General features: G+C 42.7%; 1 protein-coding gene across 5 annotated transcripts in view; it reads right to left on the reverse strand.

Annotated features, from left to right (window-relative positions):
• Nucleotides 1-27,057, reverse strand: part of elavl4 (ELAV like neuron-specific RNA binding protein 4) — a 77,745-nt gene that overhangs the window by 28,417 nt on the left and 22,271 nt on the right. For all 5 annotated transcript variants that reach the window (XM_087172818.1, XM_023401942.2, XM_087172817.1 and 2 more), the window contains exons 2-4: nucleotides 19,542-19,628; nucleotides 15,149-15,395; nucleotides 1,900-2,003 (exon numbers count right to left, since the gene is read on the reverse strand). In XM_087172818.1, the coding sequence (XP_087028944.1) occupies nucleotides 1,900-2,003; nucleotides 15,149-15,395; nucleotides 19,542-19,628 (438 nt within the window). The remainder of the gene's footprint in view (nucleotides 1-1,899; nucleotides 2,004-15,148; nucleotides 15,396-19,541; nucleotides 19,629-27,057) is intronic.

Here is a 27,057-nt window from a genome sequence, read left to right on the forward strand (position 1 = left end):
TATTTCCGTCTGTTGTGCAGAGAGAAAGCAGGGAAAGAGGGTAGTGGGAGGGAGGAAATGAAGTGTGAAAGAGCGATAGTGCCAGACAGAGATGCAGAGTTGTCTTCTGTCATTACAAAGACAGCCTTTATCTCAGGAACAACTTAAGGCAACCTCTAGTGTCATGAGAGTGTGAGAGTGAAAATCTGTGACCTCAGACTGCTACAGTCCAATCTACATATTGAAAAAGCTCAATTTCACCTAAGTCTCCATGTTGACTGACTTGCGTTGTATCATATTGTTCATATACTGTTTTCAGTTCTCACATTATATATCAATACCAGATACTCTGAAGATCTGAAACTGTAATCTTCTTAACACTGGCACATTGTAACTCTTGATTTCTAAACTCTTCTTGGCCACAAGTTGACATTTACATGCCTCCATTTCTAAAAGGCTCACTCAGCTAATTAATATTCTCATATTTATTACTGCCAAGATACAGAGAGTATTGCTGGGACAACTTTGAAAATTAGTGAACAAAGCTAAATGTGAAAAAATTAAGCGAATGTATGTATTTGTGAAGAAATAACAAAGACTTTAAATGAAGCAATAATGTAGAATATAAAACGGTGAAGAAGCTGTTTGGATGCTCTGTAAAACCTGTAAATTTAATGAATGAGGAGCGCTGCTCCTGCAATGCCGACATCTAAGCACTCACATGCCTGTACACTATCAAGCACACCCAGTCTCTACCTTTTGGCTCATTCAAACATTTGTAATCTTGGATCAGTGAGAGCCCTGCTTTGATCAACCTGTAGGTCGCAATGACCGAATCAGATATTTACAACACACACAAATACAGACACGGATCTGCCCACAATAAATACCTCAAACCCCCACGGATCCCACTTCAAACAAACAGAAAAGCACACCCGTATTCACTATTACAGAACATGCAGAAAACTCTTTCTTTTTTTTTTTTTCCACTGGCATTAGTTAGACCACAGCAAAGATGCTGTCTAGCAAGGCCACGCTAGACAGCATGCACTGTCCAGGGAATGGAGGGATTCTCTGTGAGATTCCCCATTCACAACAACAGGCTAATCCCACCCTATTAGATTAGATTAGATCAGATTAGATCAAATGACAGAAAGCGAGAATCCTAGGATTACCACAGAGCAACAGATTACTGCCCAGCTTAAAAGCAACAACATTTCAGCAGGCACAGAGCAGAGGGGAACATAGCAGGGGATGTGAGGAAGGGGAAAAAAACGAGATCAGTGAGATGATTGATATGTTGATGTTAAGCATCTGCAAAAACCACTGCTTGTAAGGTTTAATTTTTCGTCTTCAAAACATGTTTGGAGGAGGGACAGTTCAGCGTTGGCATTGATTTATCTGTCTTACCTCTGTGACAACCACCACCAGCCTGCACATTAGTCATGCCATTAAAATGCAATAACAGACCCCTCAATTATTTTGGAAAACGTGATGATTGACGTGTTTCTTCCCTTTCACTCAGGGATATCTATATAATTTCACCTTTACATTTTGACATTTAGAGAGTAATTAGCATATCAGCCATAGTCACAAGCTTTAAAATGTGTCTCTTTGATTTAGATGGTCTTTTATATCTGAGGCTCATGCATGTTAATCCCATCTTGCCCTCCAGCTCATTCACTAACAGCATCACTATCTAAAAAGAGCTTTGTGAAAGAAAAAAGTTTACCACGACTTCCATAACTTTATAAAAATGCATTGTAATTTTATCATCAATTATCGAGCAATTAATTTCTATATTTTGTTGTAATTATTTTCTCATTTTCAGTAATTTATCTTAGACTAATTGTGTGGGCCATGGCAATTATTATGGCATGTTATAATTACAGTTGTTTATGTGTACATGGTGTCAGTTACCTTGATCGTTTTGGTTTGAAGTCTGAGTCCATTTAACGTGTTGATGGCTTTCTCTGCGTCCTTTGGATCGATGTAGTTGACAAAGCCGTAGCCCAGACTCTGTCCTGAAATGCCAGAAAGACGGAAAGAAAAGCTTTTAAAATGTTATCTCGACTCGATTATTTTGTTCCTTCAATTTTCACACTGACAACAAGAAAACATCTTAATGTCTCATCACCCGTACCTAAAGATTTGAGGGGAGAAAGAGACCCCTCATTATTAGAAGAGGGAGATAAACACTTAAGATTTGAATTTGTAAAGTGGTACCATAATTCACAAAATAAAACAAAATAAAATCGAGCCCATCTGTACACACAGCGTCTTGGATATCATACATATATCTCTGGAAAATCCTTTACAACATCTCTTCATCACTATTGACAAGATCACAGTGACTCCTGCCTCGAGCGCCAAGAGTCTTGGTGTGACTTTTGTCAACCAAGTGTCATGTGAAGCCTGCTCTGTTTCCACAATCCTGCAGAATTGTACACCACAACATGAAGCCTTTAAGGGACTATTTTCACTGCTCCAGTCAATTCGTTCTTAAAAAGATCAGCAAATGATCATTCAGGAGATAATCCTGGTCAAATAATGGTAAAAAAATTACCAATTAAAAGACAACATCTCCACCTGATATTTCCTCTCATACTTATAATCTTATTGAGTAGGAAATGTGTCTAGACTCTGCTCTCTTCACTTCTCTTTACCGGTTGCTTGTTATATTGGTGATCTTGGAGCTTGAGGGAATTTAATTCTACTGATGCATTTATTTTAAGCTGCTCAGGAAAGAAGTGTCAACGTCTGAATACATAAAATATAATGTCATAAATTAAACTCAAATTCTTTCTGAATTATGAGGGTGAAACTCAACCCAGCCCCAACAAATAAAGTATCACAGTTAGTACAAACAACATATTTGTTACTGTCTTTGCAGCTGTGCAAAAAGAGAGAGAGAGAGAGATAGAGAGAGAGAGATAGAGGAGAGAGAGACAGAGAGAGAGAGAAATACCACCCCCATTTCCCTCTAAGCTCAAAGTGTCTTAGATAGCAGACTCCCTTTGAGTGCGAAGCAGGCCTGACATCTCCCAGTGTTTCCCCGACAGATCAAGCCTTTCAACAGGCGTAGGACTTTAAGCGGATGCCTCCAGCCATCAGGGCCTTCAGTCGGCTAGTTTTCGACAAACAGCCCCCTATCCACTAACACCACACGCAAGCACAAAGAATCCCAGTCAGTTTAAGAGGAGCGGCATGCACATATTCACACTAATGGGAACAGACAGCGGTTAGTCAGAAACAAAGTGAATCACAAAATATGGAGCATGGCTGTTTCACAAAATAAATACATTTGGGCTATGGGTATCACAGCACAGAACAGCTCAGCAGCGAGCTGCGGAAGGGCCAGGAGGGACTTGTAGTCCTAACATCAAACAGCTGATGATTTTCTCTTCTTCTTTCCTCTCCTCCCTTTTCTCCTCTGGATTAACTGTGGATTATCAGACGTTCTCTATTGTTAATTAAAAACCTGCCATCCTGGAGAGACTACTGCTATTTATAACTAACCCTCCTCTCTTCCCTCTCCCCCTCCTCTCTGACTCCCAGCTGACATCAGGTGTTAAGTTTGGCAGTTAAAATCTAACTCACAATTTTTTGCAGGGTCTCTTCTTTATTAAATGGTGTACACAGAAAAGAGACCATGAATAATGAGAACGTGAACATGTGGCAGAAGAAATTAATTGAGTGAGATCAAATAAAACATGCATGTAACTTTAGCTTGCCAGTTAACTGAGATGGTACTTACACGGTGTTCTGAATTACAGAGTAGTGTACAGTATAGTGTACAGATAGATTGAGTATTTTCATCCAAATGAATATGTTAAATAGGAAAGAATTTCCAACTGTTACTGTTCATATGTGCAAGTATTCAATTTACACCAACGGTTTAAATTCCAGATGGGTGCAACAGCTGAGAGCCTGCTGCCTGTAATGCTCCTCTCTGGTGTTCGCCGTCTCTCCCACCCTCGCCTCCCACTTTACCATCACCTTCCTCACCCCTCATCCTCATCTTCAACAAGAAATGTGAGGTTCGACAAGAGCAGCTGCCCGAAGGTTAGCTGAAAGTGAAGTGTGCTGGCGAAGAGCACTCATGTGGGGCAATCGAAACGGGCTGACTGGTGCTTAATGGTACCGAGACACTTAACACTCATGGAGCCGTCCAGGCAGCCAAACTGGCAGCCATAGATGCTATTGCTGTAAGGGGGACAGTCTCAGTGTAGGAAGCGTCTATATGTTTGTGGGGGTGCATACAAGTGTGGGCATGTCACATGTGAGTCAGCAATGGATTACAGTCTTACAACAAAAATAATAATGTATTTACTTTGATTACAGTCCAGATGAATGTGGTATTCAGCTGCTATATGTAAATAATATTTGTGTGTGTGCACTTTTATTGCATGTGTGTATTGTATGCATGGGGAGCTTAAGATGGTATTGGCATATCTGCCCGCCCCCACGCCCATCTTCACTCCCTCTTTGGCGAGGCTGAGGGCCTCCAGGGCTGGATGGAAGAGGAGGGTGGGGGGCGAGGCTCGCTGGCTGCCATCAGTCCCCAGGTGAGCGGGGAGATGAGGGGAGACAGAGGGAGACATCCGCCTGCAGCATGAGGAAAGCTCCATGAGGGGATTCCACCCACCATTTCTAGCCTTCTACGGAGCAGCTAACAGCAGGGAGCCACCGACAGACTGCCTGGCTGCCTGGGATCTGCACGGATGGGTGGGAGACGCGACGCCAACGCACCACACTGGCAGATGCACACACATGTGCATGCTCATGCAAGTAAACATGTAATCACTCAATCACAGAGGCACACACAAACAAACACAAACAGTAAAGTATGTCCTCACAGCAGGACAGTGAGGAGAGGAGTGGCTGCTGGCTATCCAGTAAATGTGTCATTGTTCGCGGTCGTAGTGGTGGTGGTGGTGGTGGTGGGTGGGGGAAGGTTGTGATTGTAGTTCCTAAAGCGTTTAGTGAATGTCAACACTGAAAAGATGAAGAACACAATCTATTTCAGTCCTTTTAACATATGCATGCATGCATAATCTTACAGGTGAGGGTACGACTGTAAGAGGTTCTCCATCTGTAACATGCAGTATGCATGCAGAGGCAGCAGGCAGTGTGGATGGCTTCAGCCTGCCACAGCACCTGCCCTGTCCACCTCAGTACTCCCTAGAAGGATCAGCCCTGCATGGTGTCTGCATTTGGATCACATCGTCACAGTGCACTGCTCTGTCCTGGCTCAACACACCACGGTTAAGCACAGTTCAGATGCGGTTTAAAATGCCTCAGAATTATTTAACCTAGCATGCTGTTTTATTGGAATGCAAGGATAAGGCCACCAGATGAAATCTACAGCCATAAAGTAAATATGAAGCAAAACTTGATACCGCTAAAGCTGTCTGTAAATTCTAGCCCCACATATAAATATTTTCAAGATCAAGTCTACTGTTAAAGTAACTTCAATGTCATGTCAGCTATCAAAGTTGCTTCACTGCTACTTAATAACGATACAGTCGTAACACTTCAACATAAGGTTACAGAAATGTTCAACATAATTCAGAAGTACATATAGGGGACACTGCTAAATGCTGTACATCTTCAAAACTTTGTCACATGAATCGATCCTTTAAAAAGACAGTTTTGCTTGAGAAAAGTCTGTCTATAAAATCTCTCTGTGGTTTTCAGATACTGCCTACTGGTATTTCATAATGACAGAAAAATTACTTGAGAAAGTACTGCATCTGAAGCAATATAGAGAAGCCATTAAAAATGCATGATAAATAGCCTCTAATGGGATTGTAGCTAACAGAAAAATCAGCATTGTGCTGATCAATTAGTTTAATGGCTACATTAACTTATATATTTTAATTGTCAATTAAAACCAAGAACCCAAATGATGCATTGCTCTTCATAATGGCCTTTTAATGAGGTTAGATATTCATTTGCCTTTGATTCGTCAGCTGCTTACAGTGTCAGTCCTGCAAATTCTACAACAGTTGTAACGACTCAAGAAAATGCTCGGCAGCAATGAAAAGGCGCTTCTTAATAAAAAATTATGCAAATTTAATGATGGCAGAGGTCTTGTAATAAAGCCCCCCAAATGTGATTTATGTGAAGTACAGTTCAGAAAGTATTCAGACCCATTCACATTTCGAGATGTTGCAGCCTTATGCTAAAATTCTTTTTTTTTCCCGCTCATCAATCTACACTCAATAGCATAACACAATTTTAAAAATGTTTGCAAATGTATTCAAAAGGGAAAACAGAAATATCACATTTTTATATGTATTCAGACCCTTCACTATGATACTGGAAATTTGGCTCAAGTGCCTCCTATTTCTCTTGATCAGCTTTAGGATTTTTTTACATCTTGACTGGAGTCCAGCTGTGGTCAGTTCAGTTGATTAGACATGATTTGGAAAGGCACACACCTGTCTATGTAAGGTCTCACAGCTGACAATGAATATAAGAGCAAAAACCAAGCCATGAGGTGGAAGGAACAGCCTGCAGAGCCAGGATCGACAGGATTGTGTTGAGGCACAGATCTGGGGAAGGCTGCTAAAACATTTCTGCTAGACTGAAGGTTCCCAAGAGCACAGTGGCCTCCACAATTCTTACATGGAAGAAGGACTCTTCCTTGAGGCCTTGGTAAGAGAGGTGACCAAGAACCCAATGGTCGCTTTGGCTAAGCTCCAGAGAATCTGTGTGGAGATGGGAGAAACTTCCAGAGGGACAATCATCACTGCAACATTGATCTGGGCTTTATGGCAGATTGGACAGACGGAAGCCAGTGAAAGTTTGCAAAGAAGCATCTCAATGACTCTCACTCTGTGAGAAACAAGATTCTCTGGTCTGGTGAAACCAAGATCGATCTTTTTGGCCTCAATTCTAAGCGTCATGTCTGGAGGAAACCAGGCACCATTCATCACATGCCCAATACCATCTCAACAGTGAAGCACGATGGTGGCATTGTGCTGTGGGGGTGTTTTTCAGTGGCAGGGACAGGGGAACTGGTCAGGGTTGACGGAAAGCTGAACAAAGTAAAGTACAGAGATACCAATGAAAACCTGGTACTGAGTGCTCAGGTCCTCCTGCTGGGCAGAAGGTTCACCTTCCAACAGTACAATGACCCTAAGCATATAGCCAAAATAAGGTGGAAGTGCCTTAGGGATAAAATCTGTCAATGTCCATGAGCGGCTCAGCAGGAGCTCTGACTTGAGAAACCTGAAAATGGCTGTCCACCTACAGGCTCCAGAGATTGAGTGGATCTGCAGAGAAGAATGGCAGAAGATCCCCAAATCCAGATGTGCTAAGCTTGTCACGTCATACCCAAGAAGACTCAAGGCTGTAATCGCTGCCAAAGGTGCTTCAACTAAATAAAGACTAAAGGGTCTGAATACTTATAATATGTATAATAACGTGATGTTTCAGGTTTTCCTTTTTAATACATTTGCAAAAATTTCTAAATTCTGTGAAAAAAAGGGAAGGGGTCTGAGTACTTTCTGAATGCACTAAGTATAAATCTAAGATCTAGGGTTTGTTAATGATATTAGATTGTATGGGTAGTGTGTGTATGCACTTGTACATTTGCCAAAAGTAGCCATGAAATATTGTATGGGTTTAGATACCACTAAAGCACTGCAGTACTTTATCATATTGTGACACATGTCCAGTTTCACTAAAAGATTTACCACGTAGGGTGGGGGAGAACGGAGGTGGAGGCTAATCTGGGCCCACCTCCACTCGTTTGGCAGACCTTCTGTACAATCTGACATAAATTGTATAGGGAGGTGGTCACTGCTATTTCCAGTGAGTAGCTCTTTGGCGTGTTAGTGTGGTGTTATGACTAAGCCATTATTTGTGTCCTTAGGAACAGCAGGTTGCCCAACGTGTGAGATGAGAAAATGAGTGTACTTCGAGCGGGTGTCCTGCCTGCCGGCCCCACTATATAATTTCACCTTTCCTTTCCCCCTTCTGCGCGCATACACACACACACACACACACACACACACACACACACACCAGAGGATGCAAGTGAAAATTCACACACAATGTATCTATGCAAGTTACATACAGCTACATAAATAGGCACAAACAAAAGCACAATAGATGTATGCATAGCTACACTGACTCTACAGGCATATAATCAAGTTAAACATATTCATGTGAATACACACGTGAGGAGCCCAGTAAAGTACGCAATCATATGCCATAAGGTACACAGAGTAAGAGACTCAGTTGCATATTGCCTGTCATTATTCTGTGCCTTTTTGTTGTATTATGTGACTAAGAGCACTGTACTGCAGACATGAAAGCATCTTCATCTCCTGCTATCATCAGGCAAGGCTCACACAACACACTATAGGCTCTTTGATCTAGAGTGGTAGCTACCAAATGAAAACCTTCAATTTCACCTCGTACCTTGCTGCAATCTATTGTTCTTAATGCTTCTCCCTGAAAGAGTGCAGCTATTAGTCAAAAAGTTAATTTGAACTGCTGACACTATGTTGTCAAAACAGATATTATAATGTTGTAGCTGGAGCAGCGGCATTCTGTTGTGGTGATACCACTGCCAACTTGTTCAAATTCTGTTTTAAATAATTCATTTCTTTGTCTTCTTCCTGTGTAGTTTATATATTTCCATAGAAATAAGACATTTGTAAAGTAAATGCTGCCTAACGAATGGGAAAAGGTCTGCATGAATTTGATGCAGTGTAACAATGAAAAATCTAATAAAAATATGATCAGTGTAAAGGAACCTTTAAAGGCTATCTATAAACCATTTCTCCTTGTTCCCGCAGTCCCACACTCTGTCAGCAGTGGAGCCTGTCACTTGGAAGTCATGGGAGGACAGAAGCATCAAACGGGTGAGGGACGGGAGACGGGGGGGGGGGACGGGGGAGTTGCAGCGTGCAGGGATCATCAGAGCCATGAGCCGGTGATGTTAACACACCTTGAGAGGACCAGCTTCCTCTCCCCAGAAACAAGCAAATCCATTCGGTCAGTCTTAAATTTATCGACATTTTAAGATGAGGTGGAGGGGAGAAAAAAACATTTCAATTTGTCAAAATAAATGTGTCACACTCTCTGCTTCCATCCTCTCCCATCCTTTGACGTTTTGCCCCTTGCTGCTGCAGCAACTTGAGGTAGTGCTGTTTTTGCTCCCCAACATTTGAAAAGGTGCCCTGTCACCAGCTTCACGTCAAAATACACTTCACTTACCTTAAAGAGGGTCAACTCCACAGAACTGGGAAAAGGGAGTTTGAGTGAGTTTGCAAAAAAAGATAAACACTAAGAGAACAAAGGACTACAGTGCCTCAAATACTAGCAGTACAGTTAGAGCCTATCATATGGCATGTATTGAGCCCGTTTAAATAACTAAATTCATAAACAGAGCCACGTCCCCCGCACACACGCATCTACTGTAGATCCCTCTCCCACTCACTCATTCAACACATCTTTCCCTCCTGGGTTGCCAAGGTAGCAGCCACTGTTGCAGTCAGGAGGCTCCCACTCTCAGTTCCCAAGGCCCTGCTTCCACCGACACACACACATAGACACACACTTGCCCACGTAAAAGCTCAGGGACAAGCAACACACACACACACACACACACACACACACACACACACACACACACACACAAGTAAACCACCCCCTCGTGGTGGCTCCCTGAGCCTTGGGGCCAGTGGACTACAGCCTGCAGTGTGTGGGCTGGTTGGCTGGCTGTGCAGCTGAGAAATACAAGGCAAGCTGACAGACAGAGAAGCCCCTTTAAGATTTGACTGTCACGTCAGGATTGCAGTGCTTACCCTGCTGCTCCTGCTTGGGCTCCTTCTAAGAGCACACAGAGTGAACAGGCCCACAAGACCTCAGTCAACCACCCTCAGCTCTGCAGCACACATGCTGGGGACAAAGGGACTGTCTGGCTCTCTCCTGCCCAGGTACGGTGCACTCAAGAGTGGAAGGGTTGGAGGGCGAGGAACCAGCCCTGAGGCACATTCAGCCTCTGGATCTGAGGCCAACACAGGGGACACTCACAACCTCTGTGTTCTATGTAAAGGGCACACAGAGTGGAATGAGAGGGGACAGAGGCAGTCTGAAGTGAGGGTCACAGGAGGAGCCGTGCACCCAAGCAAGCTCTCAGGATGTCCAATTCTGGGTCCTAAGCAGAGGGAGGAGGAGGAGATTTAAGGGGGGTGCTATGAGGAGAGAGACAGGACATTATTGGGACCTGGGACTCTGAAACTTTAATGTGTATCTGCCTGCTTGTGTCTGCACTTCTGAGCCTGGCAGCTCTCTTAATACCTGGCTTTGGAGATGTCAAATCCTTTTTTCATCTCTTTCCCTGTCAGCTTTGTTCACGCTATCTTCACCCTTCAGCCCATTTTAGGTTCAGATAAATGCAGCCTGTATGTGAGATACAAACACTGCACCAGATCTCCTGCAGCATGATTTCAGTAAGGATTTAAGAAGTGTGTAATGTAATGTAAAAACAATACAGAGCAACATTGCATTTGTGTTGTTTAGGTGCTTTGGAAGGTGTGAATGGGTCTCGCCATAAGACAAACAGAGGAATAATAGCAAGTTTTATTCCCATCACTCGAGTAATGATGTGAAAAACAACTCGCCTTGCAATCTGAAGTACAAAGAGAATCAGGTTTGCTCCTGAGCTTGTTGTCAATGTATATTTCAGTAGCAACAGTGAAATGTGGGTAAACTGAGGTTTATCTGGTGAATATTTGATCTGCTCCACGTTAGACTGACAGGCCATGTGCGGGAGCTAAGCTCCACCCATCTGTCCTTGCAGATCAGGGTTAGATGCATATTTTATGTTTGCAATACTTGTGGGCGCACTTGATGTTCCATAACAGAAATGGAACGACAATGAAACTAATGGAAGTGTGTTGGCTGAACCACAGGGAAGTGCGTGCGGAGCAAGCCAAATCCAGCAAACCTGAGATGTTTTTTGCACCTACAGTATATGACTAAGGCGTACCTGTCCTTATGTAAGAATTGGGTTCGCAGCAGGCTTTCACATGGCACTGAAGCTGCTGTCTGTCAGAGGTGCTCCAGCTTGAACTACTCCACAGCTGACATCACAGTCCATCTATTTTTCATAGCCAACATCTGCTTGGCTTGCTACATTGTCACTATGATTTGCATCAGCTCCCCAGATTCCATGTATAAAAACCAACACATGGAAGGTGACTAAAGTAGTGTGCACAAAAGGCTTCAGTCAGTGTGCTTTAGGATGATGTCTTTACAGGCTTTGATATAGCGATAAGAAGTATTTCATCTGCATAAACAAAAAAATATGCTGTTCCTATTCTTACAAGGTGAGTAGAGTTTGCTGCTAAAGGCTGTCAATCAGCAAATGCTATGATTACCTGAAGAGAAAGGTAACACAGGCAGCCAGAACAGGGCTGACACACAGCAGCTAGTTTACTCAACAAGCAAGTAAAATATCCCATCTATCTCCAGAGAATAGGGCTACTGAGATTTTGGCTACTGTAATTATTGGCGCAACATGAGAATGCAAAAAGAAAAAGGGTTGTCCATATAAATATAACCCCCCCCCTCCCCTCCTCCTCCCACCACTTCCCTCCCGAATGCAATCAATTCTTGTTCCAGCATGAAAAGCTATTTTCTTCTCCTCCATGTCATTATGAAAACAAATGCATTCATTTCTCCAGCAGAAATGCAGCTGATGCAGAAAAATGATCCTGAAAAATGACTTACTGACAAGGATCAGTCAATTCCATTTCTTTGTGAGTGTGTGTGTATGCCTGTGTGCATGGGCATGTGTAGCTGTTCTTGAGTGCTGATACAGTATATTGCAAGGTCCACATTAATTTTTCCAAGCTCTCCACGAGGGTATGTGTATTTTTTACTAACAGCTCAGTAAGGAGTGGTTGCTTTCACTGTTGCCCAAGATGTGAGCTTTCATATCGGCAATTTTCAGCTTAAACAGACGTTCTGCTTCCTGTAAAGAAAGAAAAAGCATGAACAGAAAGCGCTGTAAGTGGAACAATCTATAGCGCAGTGTCTCAAAGCCATCATGCCCTTGACGTTTGTATATGTCGTGTTCTCTCTGCTTGGAATGCAGGAGGGAAAGGGTAAAAGCTCTTACAGTATCCACACTTAATTCAAACAACTGTTTAAATGCTTAAGATGTATCTTCTCTTTAAAAGACAGTAAATTCACAGGTGCAGGCCTGAGGCTTATGTGCAAGTGTGTGTGGGCTGCAGCTAGGTGCGTGTAAGCTAGCCTTAAATAAAAGATTAACCTGCATGTCCCTGGCGTGTTATGAGAGCACCAGGCAGAGGTAGTTGTGCAAGCAGGCAGGCAGGCAGGAAGGCGGGCAGGCAGGCAGGCAGGCGTGTGGGGAGCAAGACAGACACCCAGAGGTAGCTTTAGTACCAGCTGAACTCAGCCAGGGTGACAGACGGAGCTGGAGTGTCTACGCCTGCCCGCACCAACCCAAGCCTCACGCACCGCTGGCGTCATCAGAGCTGACAGGAGCAAGTACACAGGAAGCAGAGAGGACGCTGAGGACCTGTCTGTCTCTCCTGCCTCTGAAAGGCTCATGTGCTCACACCTTGTCAGCAAATGATCACAGGTTAGTCAGGACGCAAACACTGATGGGAAACAGATCGTGAGATGTAAGCAAACAAATAGTGATGAATGCTTGAGTGGATTTGTCTGCATTTGAAATAATAACGTTGAAACAGAAGTGCCGTGAAACGTGAAATGTAACCACTCTTCGTTGCGGTAAGAACACCACAAAAACAGCTCGAATCAATGAATTCACTGGTGGAAAACTTCAGTCTTGTAGTCATAAAATATTGAAACTATTTTTGTAAAATTCAGTGAATTTATTTATATTCTTAAACTTTGTTCTATACTCTTCATGCTCTTCACACTGCATAATAGAATTTGAAGGCATGAAGGCAGCAGGGTCTCATTACACCTGTCAATATAAATAATGTGTAGCTACAGAACACAAACTGTCCTCCAGACATATTCAAATATTTCATTCAGAAATTTCAACATTGTAAAAAATAGATTTCACTCTATGAGTCTTGACTTAATCAGACGATTTTAAGAAACAGCAGAAATGGATCCCTGTTACATCGACATGCAGATATTTGTGACAGACAAGAAAGGGTGCATGTATATGTATCAGCCTCAAAACATGGTGTTCTCTTTACCCCTCCCCTTCACAATCCTGGCCTAGTGTGTTAATGATTTGGATGACTGTTAGAGAGTATGAAGTCTCTTGGCATTCCCTGCTTTGTTAGCCTAAAAGTTTGCGTGAGGAAACTGCACCCATGGGAGAGCGAAACAGGTATACACCACAGGGGGAGATGGAGGGAGGGCAGGATTTATTTATAACTTTTTGCGTTGATGCTAAGTCATCAGAGAGACCTTGTAGTGTAGAGCAGAGAACTACCCTAAATGCTTTAGAAGTGAGCGAGCAAACATTTCTACCTCTCTCACAGTCCCCATTTAGGACCCAAGCAGGTTTACAGCAATTCTGTTCGTTTTTCAAGTCTCTCCAAATATCTGCTGTTAGCTTGGTTCCTCACTGCTGCCTGGCAAATCACACTTAAGGGGAAAATCGGGCGGAGAGAGAACATGGTGATGGTGATGATGATAGCATGTGGTATCCCAGTGTTATTTTTGTACACACCATCCTCCATTATCCTCGTGTATCTGACTCTCAGGCTCCATTTTGTGGCCCATTACGGAGGAAGAGGAAGATGGTTCTAAAGAGGAAACATGGAGCTGCAGAAATAAGCTTCAAAGAACGAGAAAGCAGAAGGAGGCAGGAGTAGCTGGGCCAGTGGCCATCGCAGGTTTACACTCATTACTATTGGCCTTTTGGTTGTACTTATTCTATTACAGGAAATCTAATTCTGCGATTCTATATCTGTGTATGTGTGTGTTTACTCCTCTTGTCTTGCTTGCCTGCCTGCTATCCGAAAAAGGCTTGGTGATCTCGACTGCCTGCCTGCCTGGTGCTCTTTAATGAGATTATCAGGAGAAGAGTGTCAGTAAGTAGGATCTAAAATGAAAGCCATTATGGAGCATTATCACAGAGCTACCCCCCCCCCCCCCCCCCCCCCCCCCCCCGATCCATCCGCTGTATGGCCACCCACACAGCCACTACGCCCAGATTACAGCCACGATTAGCACCGCAAAGTGCTGCTTAATTTAAACACCTCTGGAGAACATGTGGCACTTTGCTGCATTGCTGAGCCGCAGCGCTTGAACACACACAGAGGGCAGATATGGATTTCTCCTTGTGGAAGACGACGCACGCAGTGTTTCCACTGAAACACTTGATTCGTTTGGAGTGATGTTGGACCACGGGCTTGTGTAGACGTGTGAAATACTCATGTCATACTGAATTCTTTCCATGTGTGCCTACATTCAACACACACCGTATTGCCAGACTGTTGTGTCTACACCTACCTTTAAGCTTTTAGCAGTATGTAAACAGGAACGTAAGCTGTCTGTCTCTCTTATCACCTGTTTTATTATTCTTCCCATTTTACCGTTATTAGATTAAAAAAAAATATGTGAAAAAAAGATTCTGACAGGCAAGCAGAAGCCTTAAATAAATTAACATTTTGATTACAAACACTCTTCACTTCTGTGGTTTGTTGAGAATGAATAACTACGTGTATAGGTAGAGTATTATGCTTCAAAAGGTTGCTATAGTCAAAAGGGAAGTCCAGTCTTAAAGCCCCAGGATCAAGCCAGTTAAAACTGTGAGAATAGAAAGCAAGCATCTCAATCCCTTCCAGCTCTACGGGAGCTCAGCATAGTAGCTCACCTTCTGCTTTTCCCTTTCTTCTTTCCTTTGGAGGAATTGTCTTTGGGGACGACCAAATCATCACATATTATACTACTGACTTCACTGGTGATTTTCATGTTTTTACCTCAGTGAAAAGAATGCTCCTGTATGGGTTGAGACAATCCTATGAACTCTGAGTTTAGGATATCTTTTCAAGACCCGCTGGATACACCTCAAATTATATGGTGGCTGAGCAGATTATCTTTTCAGTTCATGAAAAGTTGATATCTTGGGAAACAGAAACAGCAATAATACACTACAATCATATAAACAGTTTCCATTCTTTACCTGTGATCTTGTCGCGAACAAGCTTGCAGGACTCGATCTCGCCGATGCTACCAAACAGGCTGCGGAACTCCTCCTGGGTCATGTTCTGGGGCAGGTAGTTGACAATGAGGTTGGTCTTGCTGTCATCGTTTGTCGGGCCAGTCTGCATGGGCGAGGGGCAGCCGCGGCTGTTGTTGGTCGGCCCGTTGGCTGTGGTGCCTCCTCCGCTGGGGCCATTTGTCACTGGAGCCTCCATGTTACTGATGATCTGGAGCAGGGCGAGGAGCAGCAGGAGGAGGGAAGCGGGAGAGGCAAGGAGAGGAACCGCGGAAAGAAAGGGCAGGGAGGAAGAAGAGCAGAGAGCATTCATTAGAAAAGGCTTCTGTACTGTGTTTAGCAATTTGGAACACTGAATATGTAGCAAGGCATACAAGACTCCTCCAAAATTACTTTTCTAAAAAGCATCGATTTTGTTGCATTAAGTCAGATCAACAGTCTGAAGAGGTTCTTTAAAAGCCTGTTTCCAGATACTAAAAAAATACAATTGAAAGGTTTGTTGTGTATATATATATATATATATATCACTGATTTGGTATTTACATACAATTAATTCTTGACATTCTGAGAGGGATTCAAATGTTATAGCAGCAGAGTAAGAACAATGACATTTCACATTGTCTCTCTCTGGATGGTATATGATTGCTCAAAACATTTTTACATTGTAGGTTTCAGTGATATGAAAATATATGGTGAGAGACATTGTATGAAAATTTGTCAACCATCAAGAGTTTTTGCCAGATTTGCCAGATTTTGAGATCTTGGATGTATTAGGTCACTTTTGGCCAATATTGCAAATCAGTGAGCAGGACTGCTTTATATCAAGGCTGGATTTACCTTGATTTTTCAGGTATTTCAATAATTCTTTATGTTTACGTTATGTTTAATTTTTCTGAATGAATGCAGATACAAATATATTGTGCTGAAATAGCTGAAAAGTATTTTTTAGGAAGAACAGTGTTCAGTGAAGGAAGGCTTACATTTGTGAACAGTTATGCTGTCATTAAATTATTTAATACGTAGGAAATAAATTACTTCTTTTATCCCAATGTCATTTATCAGCAACATTTAATCAAAAAATTGCTAAAGCCTAATATGGAAAAACAGACTAAACATATAGTGAACACACTGTACACAATACATGCCACATCTCTAAACACTGAGAAATACAGGTAACAGTAGACATACAGAGGGTAAACGGCTAAATGCTGCTGAAGACACTAAATACTTCTGATAGCTGCTGAGGTTTGTGGGAGGGGACAGCAACAGGGGCAGCCCTTCAACTAGCTATCTGATGGCTGATGCTGCTGCTGTGACAGAGAGAAGTTTGCATTTTCATATCTGGTTTTGCAGAGCGTCTCAGGATCAAAGTGTTCAAAAAGGAACTGTGAGCTTGCTGTAAGTGAGAGAAAACACAGTAAAAGAAAAAGAAAAAAAAAGGTGAGGAGTGAAAGTCAGAAGTCGGAGGAGGAGGGACGTAGGTTGCACTTTGCTTTTCTACCACAGCCCTCTGTTACATATTTAATACAATGCTTATTCAGAGCGAACATTATTCTCCAACAAAAGCACCGTGCAAGGTGAAATTATCCATACATTTGCATAAAAAACATGTGTTTTAGCAAATGAATGGCTTTTGTTGCCTGCTTGTGTGTATGAGGGGGTAAAAATGGAAAGAGTAGACGCAACTAATCTAATCACTAAATGGTGGAAAAGATAAAAACAGAAGAACGAAGTTGGAGGTGCTGTTATAAAGGCATAGAGAGCATCATGCCTGACTGACCAGGCGACTGTAAAATGACTGTTGTCATAATGTTTGTTAACGTTTATTATGTTTCCCTGATTTTAGATCCCTATTTATACATAGTGTTGTCTTAGTGTTAGCACCAGCTGTGTTTCTGATTCTGCATAAACAGCCAGGATAAACTATAGCAAGTCCCTGGCAAAATGTCTGTCCATGTCCATGCCCGTTTGAGCAGCTCCCATGATGTTGCTGTACGAGCACTGTAATGATCTAACATGCTGAAATCCAAATTAAGATGCAAATATACTTTCATCTGATTCAATCAAATTTTTAAAGTCATCACCAGATCTCTCCCTTTCCCCCTGTTCAACCATTCAGCTCTTTCAGTCTATTTTTAACTATTCTAAAGTACACGCAGACAGGCTGCACTTGGAAGCAGAGCTGGTTTTAGCAAAGGAGAAAGCGGCACACGAGTCGTGTTTCACTCTATTTCTGGATTATCAAAAGACTGGACCTGTGTTCTAATAATATATCTCAAAGCAGAATTTAAAAATTTCCCAGTTTGTCCAGAAATAGTTTTCAAAACCATTTTAGACGTTTAAAATGTGTGTACTTCTTGGCTTTAATCACTTCACTTTTATCAGAATTCAAAGAGATACTGCCAAACAACTACTACAAATATGATAATACTTAGATGAATATGGCAATATTTGATAAAATAATAATGTGTAATGTGTATAATTATTCAACATTGGTAACTATTATTCAGGTTTAAAGATTACTGATATCTACATGAAATCAGTGTGATGCTGCACAATTTATTTCCACACAGTGAGATTGGTTAGAGAACTATTCTATTACTAAATCATTAAGTTTACCTCTTAGTTAACCTCTGCCCTCAGAAGACCTTTAAAATGACGCTGTATTTCTTATTATTCAGTGTTCTTCTTTTCCTCCTCCTATTTGTTTAGGAGCAGCACCAACAAAATGTCTTGAATCGGCTTCCATCCTCTCATTTCACACACACACACACACACACACACACACACACACACACACACACACACACACAAACACACACACACGCACACGGACTTCCATGCAATCACACTGTGAAATTTGTAGTGAGTGTAAGAGCACATACTCACACACACACACACACACACACACACACACACACACACACACACACACACACACACAGAGAGAGAACAATGGGCCAATCCTACAGCAGAAAACAAACAGACAGGGAAATGTCTAAAAGCTCTCAAGATGAGAGCTGCATGCAAATTGTTCTTTTGACAGTATCCTTCCCTAATCACTCACCACTACCACAACATAGACACAGAGACAAACCGAGAAAGACAGAGGGGCAGCAAGAGAAAGAGAGAGCCGAGTGAAATGAGAGAATAGTATCTAGCCATAACAGAGTTGATTGGAGAGGGCCTTATTAAATCTGTTTACATTCCCTGCTGGGCTCCATTCTGTCAGAGAGACTTTCAACTCCATGGGACGTTTTCTGAGGAGTTTTTACACCAAAATGGCTGCCTCTAATTAACAGGGACCTGCCGAGTCCCGGTGGCCAATTATATTCCTCTCCTTGTCCGTGCCCACCAGCACTTGAGCTGCTCAGCAGTCCACTTCATGTTGGTTGTGAGCACTCTAGCTGTCCCTGCTCTCCCACTGTGGAGCCTAGTGCTGTGGACAGAACTCACTGCATGTCCTGCTGACTGGGTACAACACACAGCCCTCGCTGGCTCCCAGCCTCAAGATGCAGCTTCTTCTACTTACAAGTTAAAATGCTACTTGTGTAGGATGCAGTGCCAACGCTGGGCTTCTAGCTAAGAGTAATACATGTAGACTGTGTGCAGTTGTGGGGAAAGTTAGGATACAAATGTGTGAGAGGGTGTTTAATAGAATTCAGACTAAATGGTTGCTGTTATAAGCTGAAAGACACTCAGAGGTCATTCTTGAAAGTGGCATCTTAAGAATGACGAATCAATTTGGCCTGAGTCAAAAAAAAAATAAATAAATAAATAAAAAATGCTGAAGCTACAAAGCTACAGAGCAAAGTCGATGGGAAAAACATATTACTTCAAAAATTTTAGAGGGTACTTGAGTGCTCCATAAGGTAGAGAAAGAGAAATTAGAAGCAGGAAAGCAGTGAGCAACTTGAGTGTGGCTGTGCCTGCAGGGAGGCCGAGGTCTATTAGAAATGCCCACAGCTGCTTAATGAAGGCTAAATGGCATGATTGATTTATAACGGATGTATTTTAAATACTAAAACATCAATACATACATATAAAATGAGAAAATACTAAACAGAAGAGTGCAACATTATTAATTGACTTCCTCAAAAGCATATACAAAGGTTGAACATATCAGCAGCTTTTCACTCATCTCCACACAACTTCCTCTACCTTTGCAACCCCAGTCCCCCCTCCTCCCCTCCGTCTATTGCCCCATCCATGATTCTCTGCTCCAGTTCCAACTGTCTCAGTCAGCAGCATCACCACCAGTGCTTATTTATGTAAACACAGTACAATATCAGATCATATTACTTCATGGGTGTGTAAAATGGCTGGGCCATCCATTTGGCAGCAGTAGTCTCCTTACCATCTTTGGCTGTGTCAGCAATCCCTTCTCTGCCCAGCCCTGGAGCTGTGGGAGCTCTGCCTGACGCCACTGTGTCTCTGTCGACCCCTATGGAGCGGAGCACAGGGAGGGAGGGACGCACATCCCACCGTCAATATCATACACTCACTTTGCAAGGTTAGGGTTGTAGTGGGATTTAGGGAGTGGAAGGGGGGAGTTGGGGAAAATGGCGGCTCACTAGAAAAATACAGTTACACCTTTACAGTCATTCCACCAGTCAAACTAAAACAAAGACAGGTGGCTCAGGAATTCTTTGTTTTTGGAAATTATGACTGGTTGACATGATTGGTTTGTCATTGAGAACAAGAATAAATTGGGATGGTTAAGCTTTGGAAAACTGTGTGGCTTAAATTGTCAGAATATTTCTCCTTGAAATGGCTTAAAGACAGAAATTGGGGTAAAGATATTATTTCTTCAGTTTTTTTTTCCAGTCTATTTTAATATCTGAGTACCTTCATAGCGGATTGAATAAAAATGCATGTGTGTGTTGAAGGCAACAGATTGGTGTGGTGACTGCAATGACCTTGGCAGAGTTTATAATGAGGGTTTCCCTCTTGCTCTCTGTGGGTAAACAAGCCTGTGGTTGAAGAGACAGAAATGCCACAAATGAGCAGGAAGTCTGTTCACTAGCTCTCCAGAGCAGGGGGCTTATATGCCTACAGCTATCCACGGATACTACAAGCAGCCAATTTAGCAAGAGAGGAGGAAGAGAGGAGGGATGACCTCTGCCTTCATTTACTCCTTCAGAGAGATGAAGAGAGGGAGTGAGGGATCAGATGGGAGGAGGGAGAAAAGGCAAGGGCTGAGTAATGGGGAAGACACTTCCAATACTTCAAAGAAAAGGAGAGACAGAGGTGGGGGAGGAAAGAGAGTCTGTACATGTTCTGTTGTCAATGTGTCTTGTAAACTTAGGCAGGAATGCATAATGGAGGTCTAAATGAGAGTGAACTGTCAGCTTGAAAGGGAAAACGAAGATACAGGGGGGCAGAGAGGTCATGGTAGAAAAGATGAGGAAGGATGAGGAATATTGTTTGTACTCGGTGAAAGGTAATAGTGGATATTTTTGGGACGATCATATAGAAATAGGAAGTTGAGAGCCACCTTTGTTTTAGTCTGGTGTAGACAAAAGGGTTACTGTTGAATAATGGTTGTGTAAAATATGAAAACACTCTCTATTGTGTAAATCTAACTGGGACAAATTGGTGAGAAGCATTTACATTTTTTTTTTTTGTTTAAATTTTATATCTACTGCATATTAACATTTTCAAGGTTTTAGCTGTGTTAGGTCAACCTCATGTAAATGTGCCAAAGCTAGTGAGGTGTATTTATAACCATTTGAAAAAGCCAAGAGTGGACAGTGCCAGGGATAGCTACACCCCCAGGGCTAAGGTGCCCATGCTAGTTACAGTTTAAAGCCACCAGATACAGTATAGTGAACCAACATTTATCTCATCAAGAGGGTAGAGGACAACATACTGTATAGCCTGCATGTTAAAATGACTTTTCCAATCCATTAAATATAAAGTTGAAAAGCTACCCTGAAAAAAGGAAATGTTAGGCAGAGGTGAAACATCAAAAGCATTTTTCACCCATCCGGCAAAGCCATCATTTTACATACTATGTCAGTGTGGAAGTGGATGGTGTGCCACAGCAAGCAGACAGGGCAGTGTTATTGTAGCAAATGTGGTGATAGAAATGTAAGCAGCAGCAAGCAGATGTATATGAGTCTCCATTTCAACAGCTAGTGTATAGTGCAAATGTCGGCAGAAAGGAATATTACATTTCTTAGAAGTGCGTTTAAGCTTCTGCATCCCATTTTCAAAACACTACTCAGTGCTCAATATTCAATGCTCAACCATTCGATAAAACAAACAGTCTCAGGCGCAACACACACGCACGCACGCACGCACACACACATTTCATCTTTCTTCATATTCTCGCTGTCCTTGCGTTTATCACATGAACACACACATGTGCGTCTTCTGATAAAATCTCAAATAACACTGGAATAAGGGTGCAATGCAATTACATTCACCAACCATTGAGATGAAAAACCGCTCATGGATACATTTTCAATTATTCAGGGAATACATTTCAGTTGGTGCTCAGATGCTGGGAAAACTTATTATATAATCAATACACTCTATAACGCCATTAATATTTGATGCCACAAAAGTGCTTCCTGTCTCCTTGAGCTCCGGGCCAGTGGTGTCTGGGTACTGCAGTCAAATAGGACGAGCCTTATCCGCCTACAGCAAGGAAGGGGAGTTTACATTTGTTTTCCTCAAACAGTTGAAAAAACCAAAGGCGCAGACAGCTTTCTTTTAGATTTACTGTACATGATTCCATTTTACGAGGCGTTTTTCCAGACTTTGCACAAAGACTATCCGTCTCTCCGTCTTCCCAGCCCAAGCCACTTACGGTACGAGCTGAAATTTAGATGACCAATGAGGTTTTGTCTTCCTCTCCTGTCCTTTTCACCTTAGTCACTCCTCTTCTGCTTTTACACCATAAAACCACCACTTTTTATTGCTGTCCTGGCGCAAGTTTCCCTCCTCCTTCTCTTACAGAGCTTAGACAATCAATTTACCCTGACTTGGCCAGGATAGATGGAGGCTGAAGAGACTGCGGAGTAGACAGTATGCTGCAGGATCTCTCCACTGATAGACACACTGCCTGGCAGCTACAAAATGGAGACAGCATGCAACCATCTGACTTGTTAGACTTCGCCTCACCATCTTGCTCTCTTGATATTATTTGTGATTTCCTTATGTACTATACATCTTTTTTTTTTAACATGATTTCGCTTGTTTAAATGATTAACTGAAATTACACAAAATAATTTGACAGAGAACATTTTCTGTTTCTAATTTATTGTCAGACGCAGATACCTTAAATATATTGACAATTTGTGCCATATGTCCCCTTCTTGCTACCACAAAGTGACCACACTAGAAACTATTAAACTCCCCCAGTCCTCCACAGTGATACTGAATTGGAGTTCCTATCAAACTGACTGAGACACACAGAGATTAATACGACTTTACTATCTCAGCTTCTCGGCCAGTCAAGTTCCCTGTAATGCTCTCTGCGCTATTGATTTTTATTTTTCTCTCTCCTCTCCCTTTATTCCTGGCCGTCTCTCTCTCGCCATCTCTCCACCTCCAACAGCATCTTCCGAGCTCTGAAATGTCCTGCAGGTCAGACGGATGCTGGGCCGGATCAATCAGGGAAAGTAATCTGGGACGCCTCATGCACGCAAGCACACACACACAGACACATCACAGATACTCACCAACACACACACTCACACACACACACACACCCCTCCTCTGTTGCACTCTGGCCTGCCTGCCTCCAGTCTCATCGATCTGCATCTACTTTACCAAATGGATTCTTCTTCTTCTATCCTCCTCCACCTCTTTTCTCTCTGTGTGACTCGGAATAATAAATGTTCCAGACGGGGCAAGACGTGTATGTAAGCAATTTTTCATTTAACTTTGGCTTGACTTTTTTTCCCTTCTCTTCTTTCGCTTTTGTGATGTTTCAGTCTTCAGTGAGATCGATGCAGCTTTCCCACACACTTCCTTGTGGCCCTTGGCTAATCGGCATACACTTGTGTGAGTTCAGAGGTCCGGAGATGACAGGATACGGCCAACTGCCGAAGGGTATATCAGACAAAATCTATATAATATCAAGATTTATATTTCAGACAATTAAAGGATGAGTTTGTTCTTATTTTCAAATATTAAACCACTGATGTATTGTTCAGTTTCACTTGTTTCTGAAGGTTGAGGAGTCTGACACAACAAAGGCTTTGCCAAATTTTGCAGTTAAATGTTCACAACTGAAGTGATGTAATTTGTTCTACTTTATTCAGATTTGGCTTAATTATTATTTCTCTGAAAACTTGTCCCTAAAACTACTTCATGCTGCATTGCTGCATCATTCAAGGATAATGACACTGAGGACCTGCAGTACTCCGCACATACATAGTCACTTTCTCTCTCACACAGGCAGACAAAATACACACAGACAGACACACACACCACAGTCTCCTTTGCTCAGCCAAACTGTAGGCGGAACTGGAGCCATTTGTCCACTGGCTGAATCCCAACTCTGCACCAACGCATGCAGAAAATTGGTGAGCATCTTGACTCTGGAGATGACACTTCAATTTGTGCAGCTCTAGTGACTGGTGCTCTGCAGTTCCTCCCTTGTGGGGGTGTGAGATCAGCTGGACACCTGCCTAGCTGTTTGGCTGAAGCCTGGAGCACGGGGACTAGGCCTTGGAATTGAAGGCCTGGCCTTGCCTGTCAGCCCAAGTCCCTGTCCCTCAGCCCCAGCCCCAGCCCTGGCCTGGCCTCTCAGGTCCTCATCACGGTTCCCCTAGTTTCACTCCTGTGCCAGGAGCAGTCCCTGGCTTAATGCCCCTGACCCCTATTTCTCCATCCAATCCTCAGCTGAAAATCAATGCAGTGCCATCATCCCAATAGCAGTCTTCCCTTGAACAGCATCAAATCCCCATCAACAGCATGCCAGCCTTTGTTCCAGTTCTAGCTGCTGCAGCCAGCACCTCAGCCTCCAGCTCAGTCAAATCAGCAAGATGTCTCTGCTCTGCATCGCTGTCTGTCCTGCTGTAATCCCTGGGTGTGATGGATGGGAGTGATCACTGTTGAGGCCCTTAGCTAGGACATTTTGGTGGATTAAAGAGGCTAAATCATCGTCTCATCCCCTACATGGGATCCCATCCTTAATTAAATGTCATTAGTGTGCTTAAAGGTTTTAGCAGAGTTGATATATATCTATCATGTAGGGCCTATTCAGGAAGTATTAGCCATGTTTCTGTGGTTGCTAAGCATGAAAGACACATTGATTGAAGAGTTAAGGGGTAAAAACAAAGGAGAGAAAGAGAGCACACTGTCAGCCTACAGTAGGCCTACATCACGCCTGCTGTTTAACATGACAGAAAAGGTTGATCCTTCCCAATAGGGGCCTTTTTTTCCTCTGTTTTCATTTTTTCATAACATGAATATCATGTTTGCCACGACTATGTTAAGATCTAACCTGGTTACATTTACTCATTGTGACTGTTCTCTGAATAAATATAAGTGACACTGCAACAGAGTCTAAAGCACTCCGATGACAAAAACCTGCACTATGCTGGATTGCAGTTTGGGGAATAGCTCGTGTTTCTGTGCAGTGCTCATTTCCGTGTCGAACTAAAGTAGCTTTTAGCTGGGCTGGGACAGAAGATAGAGGACGCAAAAACAGACAGTGAGGCAAGGAGAGCAGGCAGGCTGATCCATCTGAGTCAGCACCATGTGTCATGAGCGAGGACTCCACCTCCACAAGTAGCTGGCAGGTGAATGCGACCATGCACCTGTGCAGGCAACCGGCCATTTTAGTGATGCTGGCTCCTATCTTTAGCAAAGTACACTAAAATACACTTGCGCATACATAAACAAACATATGCAAACATGCACAAATTCACACAGATTCACTCCACTGAACTACACAGTTAGTGCACACCTGCATGTATCAAGCCAGAAATAAGGAATTCAACAGTGCTATGCAATTGCAAACAACTATAAACAACCCTGTATTCCTTACTTGCTCAAGCCTACAGTCATGCTTGCTGTATGTATAAAAAAAAGATAACTGGCTAAAGCAACATTGCCAAAAGAGGAGAGCTGCAAAATAAGAAACTTGTAAACTCCACTGATTGAACTCAATTTTCAGTATAATGCACAGTAGGAGTTCTGATTAAAACTGGTTTAAAGCTGGAAGTGGTAATATTGGCTTTGTTGAGCAGGTATTTAAAAAGCTACAAACAGCTGGGAGGTGTACGATAAGAACAAAACCTACAGCACAGCACTAACACACAGAACAAGGGACAAGAGAGAAACACTGGCCCGGCTGCTAAGCAGAGGCAGAGCTCTTCCTAATCTAATCACTGTTTCCCCCATCAGCTGCATCTCAGACACTGCCTGCCTGCCTGTGTTTTTATGTGTGTGTGTGTGTGTGTGTGTGTGTGTGTGTGTGTGTGTGTGTGTGTGTGTGTGTGTGTGTGTGTCAGCCTTGCAGCAAAGGCACAGAGCTAAATCATATAGACACCAACCGACCGTTGTACTCATGAATTCATTCCACAGCCTTGGGTACTGTGTGAGGGCGTGTCTGAGTGTATGTTAGTGTGTGTATGTGTGTGTGTCTATGCGTGTGCCTAGCTAATCTGGTTATTGATTCAGCTCTGAACCGGAGCTCATATAATCAAATAGCTGCAAGGGAAAAGGACAGCCGTCCGTCATCTGTCTTAATGAGTAAACAGTTTGATGGAGGCAATGAATAACTCGAAACTACATGTAGATGTAGAAGAGGCTGCTACATCGCTGATAGAGACACAAGCTGAAACTTTCTATGTATCCTCTAGGAAATCTCTTGACAACCTCCTTTCTATGCTGAGTGACATGATGAAACATCAAATTATTTCATTTCTTTCTCTCATACGACAGGTATCCTCTCTGGTGCTTGGTATAGTTGTAAGCCGGGTGTCATTTGAATAATTCGCTACATTAATCATCATGTAAACCAGATCCCTTTGTGCTTGGAAACCTTTCTTTTTTTGGAATCGACTGTCGTTCCAATAGTTAAACTACTTCAGTCATTTCCAAAATGCTATAAAGTTGCTTTGTACTCGCCATTACCCAATCAATTTGGAGTTTGACTTTAAAAATTATAGTTAGCCAATCTTCTGTGAAAATCTAATCTCAGTGTAACTTGATGTGAGAGTGGTGCAATCAGAAATGGCTCCTACTGCAGCAGGAGGAGAGGAGAGTGAGACACAAAACCCTAAATGTATACCAGCACAGCTAACAGACGAGCCCCGTGGTACACCAGCTAAACCATTAAGTGTGGCGTGCATTCAAACGAGCAGATTAATCCCCCACCACCACCACCACCATACAGCGCAGAGTAATTGAAAATGCCCACAGGAGACTATCTTTGCTCATATACTGTACCATGTGCCAGGGAGGCAACATATAGAAGGTGGTGGTTGATTGCCATAGAAAATTCTGCAATGGGGTTTTAGTGTGACAGCATGTGCCGGAGAGTCGTGCATCCATGAGATAGCACACATCTATCTCTCTACTGTTCCCACTTTTTTTTTTGTTTTTTTTGTTTTTACCTCTTCCTTCCTCTCTGACTTGACAGGTGCTGTTCATCCCTGCTGCTGACATTAATCAGTCTAGATAATCACTGGATATCACGTTCCTTGCTTTTCCATCTAGTTACTGTATATACTGTGCGGGAAGAGCGGCTTTCCTGCCCATTTGAAGGGAATATGCATTGACTGTGTGACTCCATATACCTGATGTGACAAACACCTCCATTATCAGAATTACTATCTCAAACTGTGGCCCTCTAACTACCACTGAGTCTTAGCTGGTTGGCTATCACTGGTCTTACAGGTGCTACA

The sequence above is a fragment of the Seriola lalandi genome, unplaced genomic scaffold (assembly GCF_002814215.2).
Source record: "Seriola lalandi dorsalis isolate HSWRI2012SDOR001 ecotype SW California unplaced genomic scaffold, Sedor1 jcf7180002053835, whole genome shotgun sequence".
Taxonomy (NCBI): Eukaryota; Metazoa; Chordata; class Actinopteri; order Carangiformes; family Carangidae; genus Seriola; species Seriola lalandi.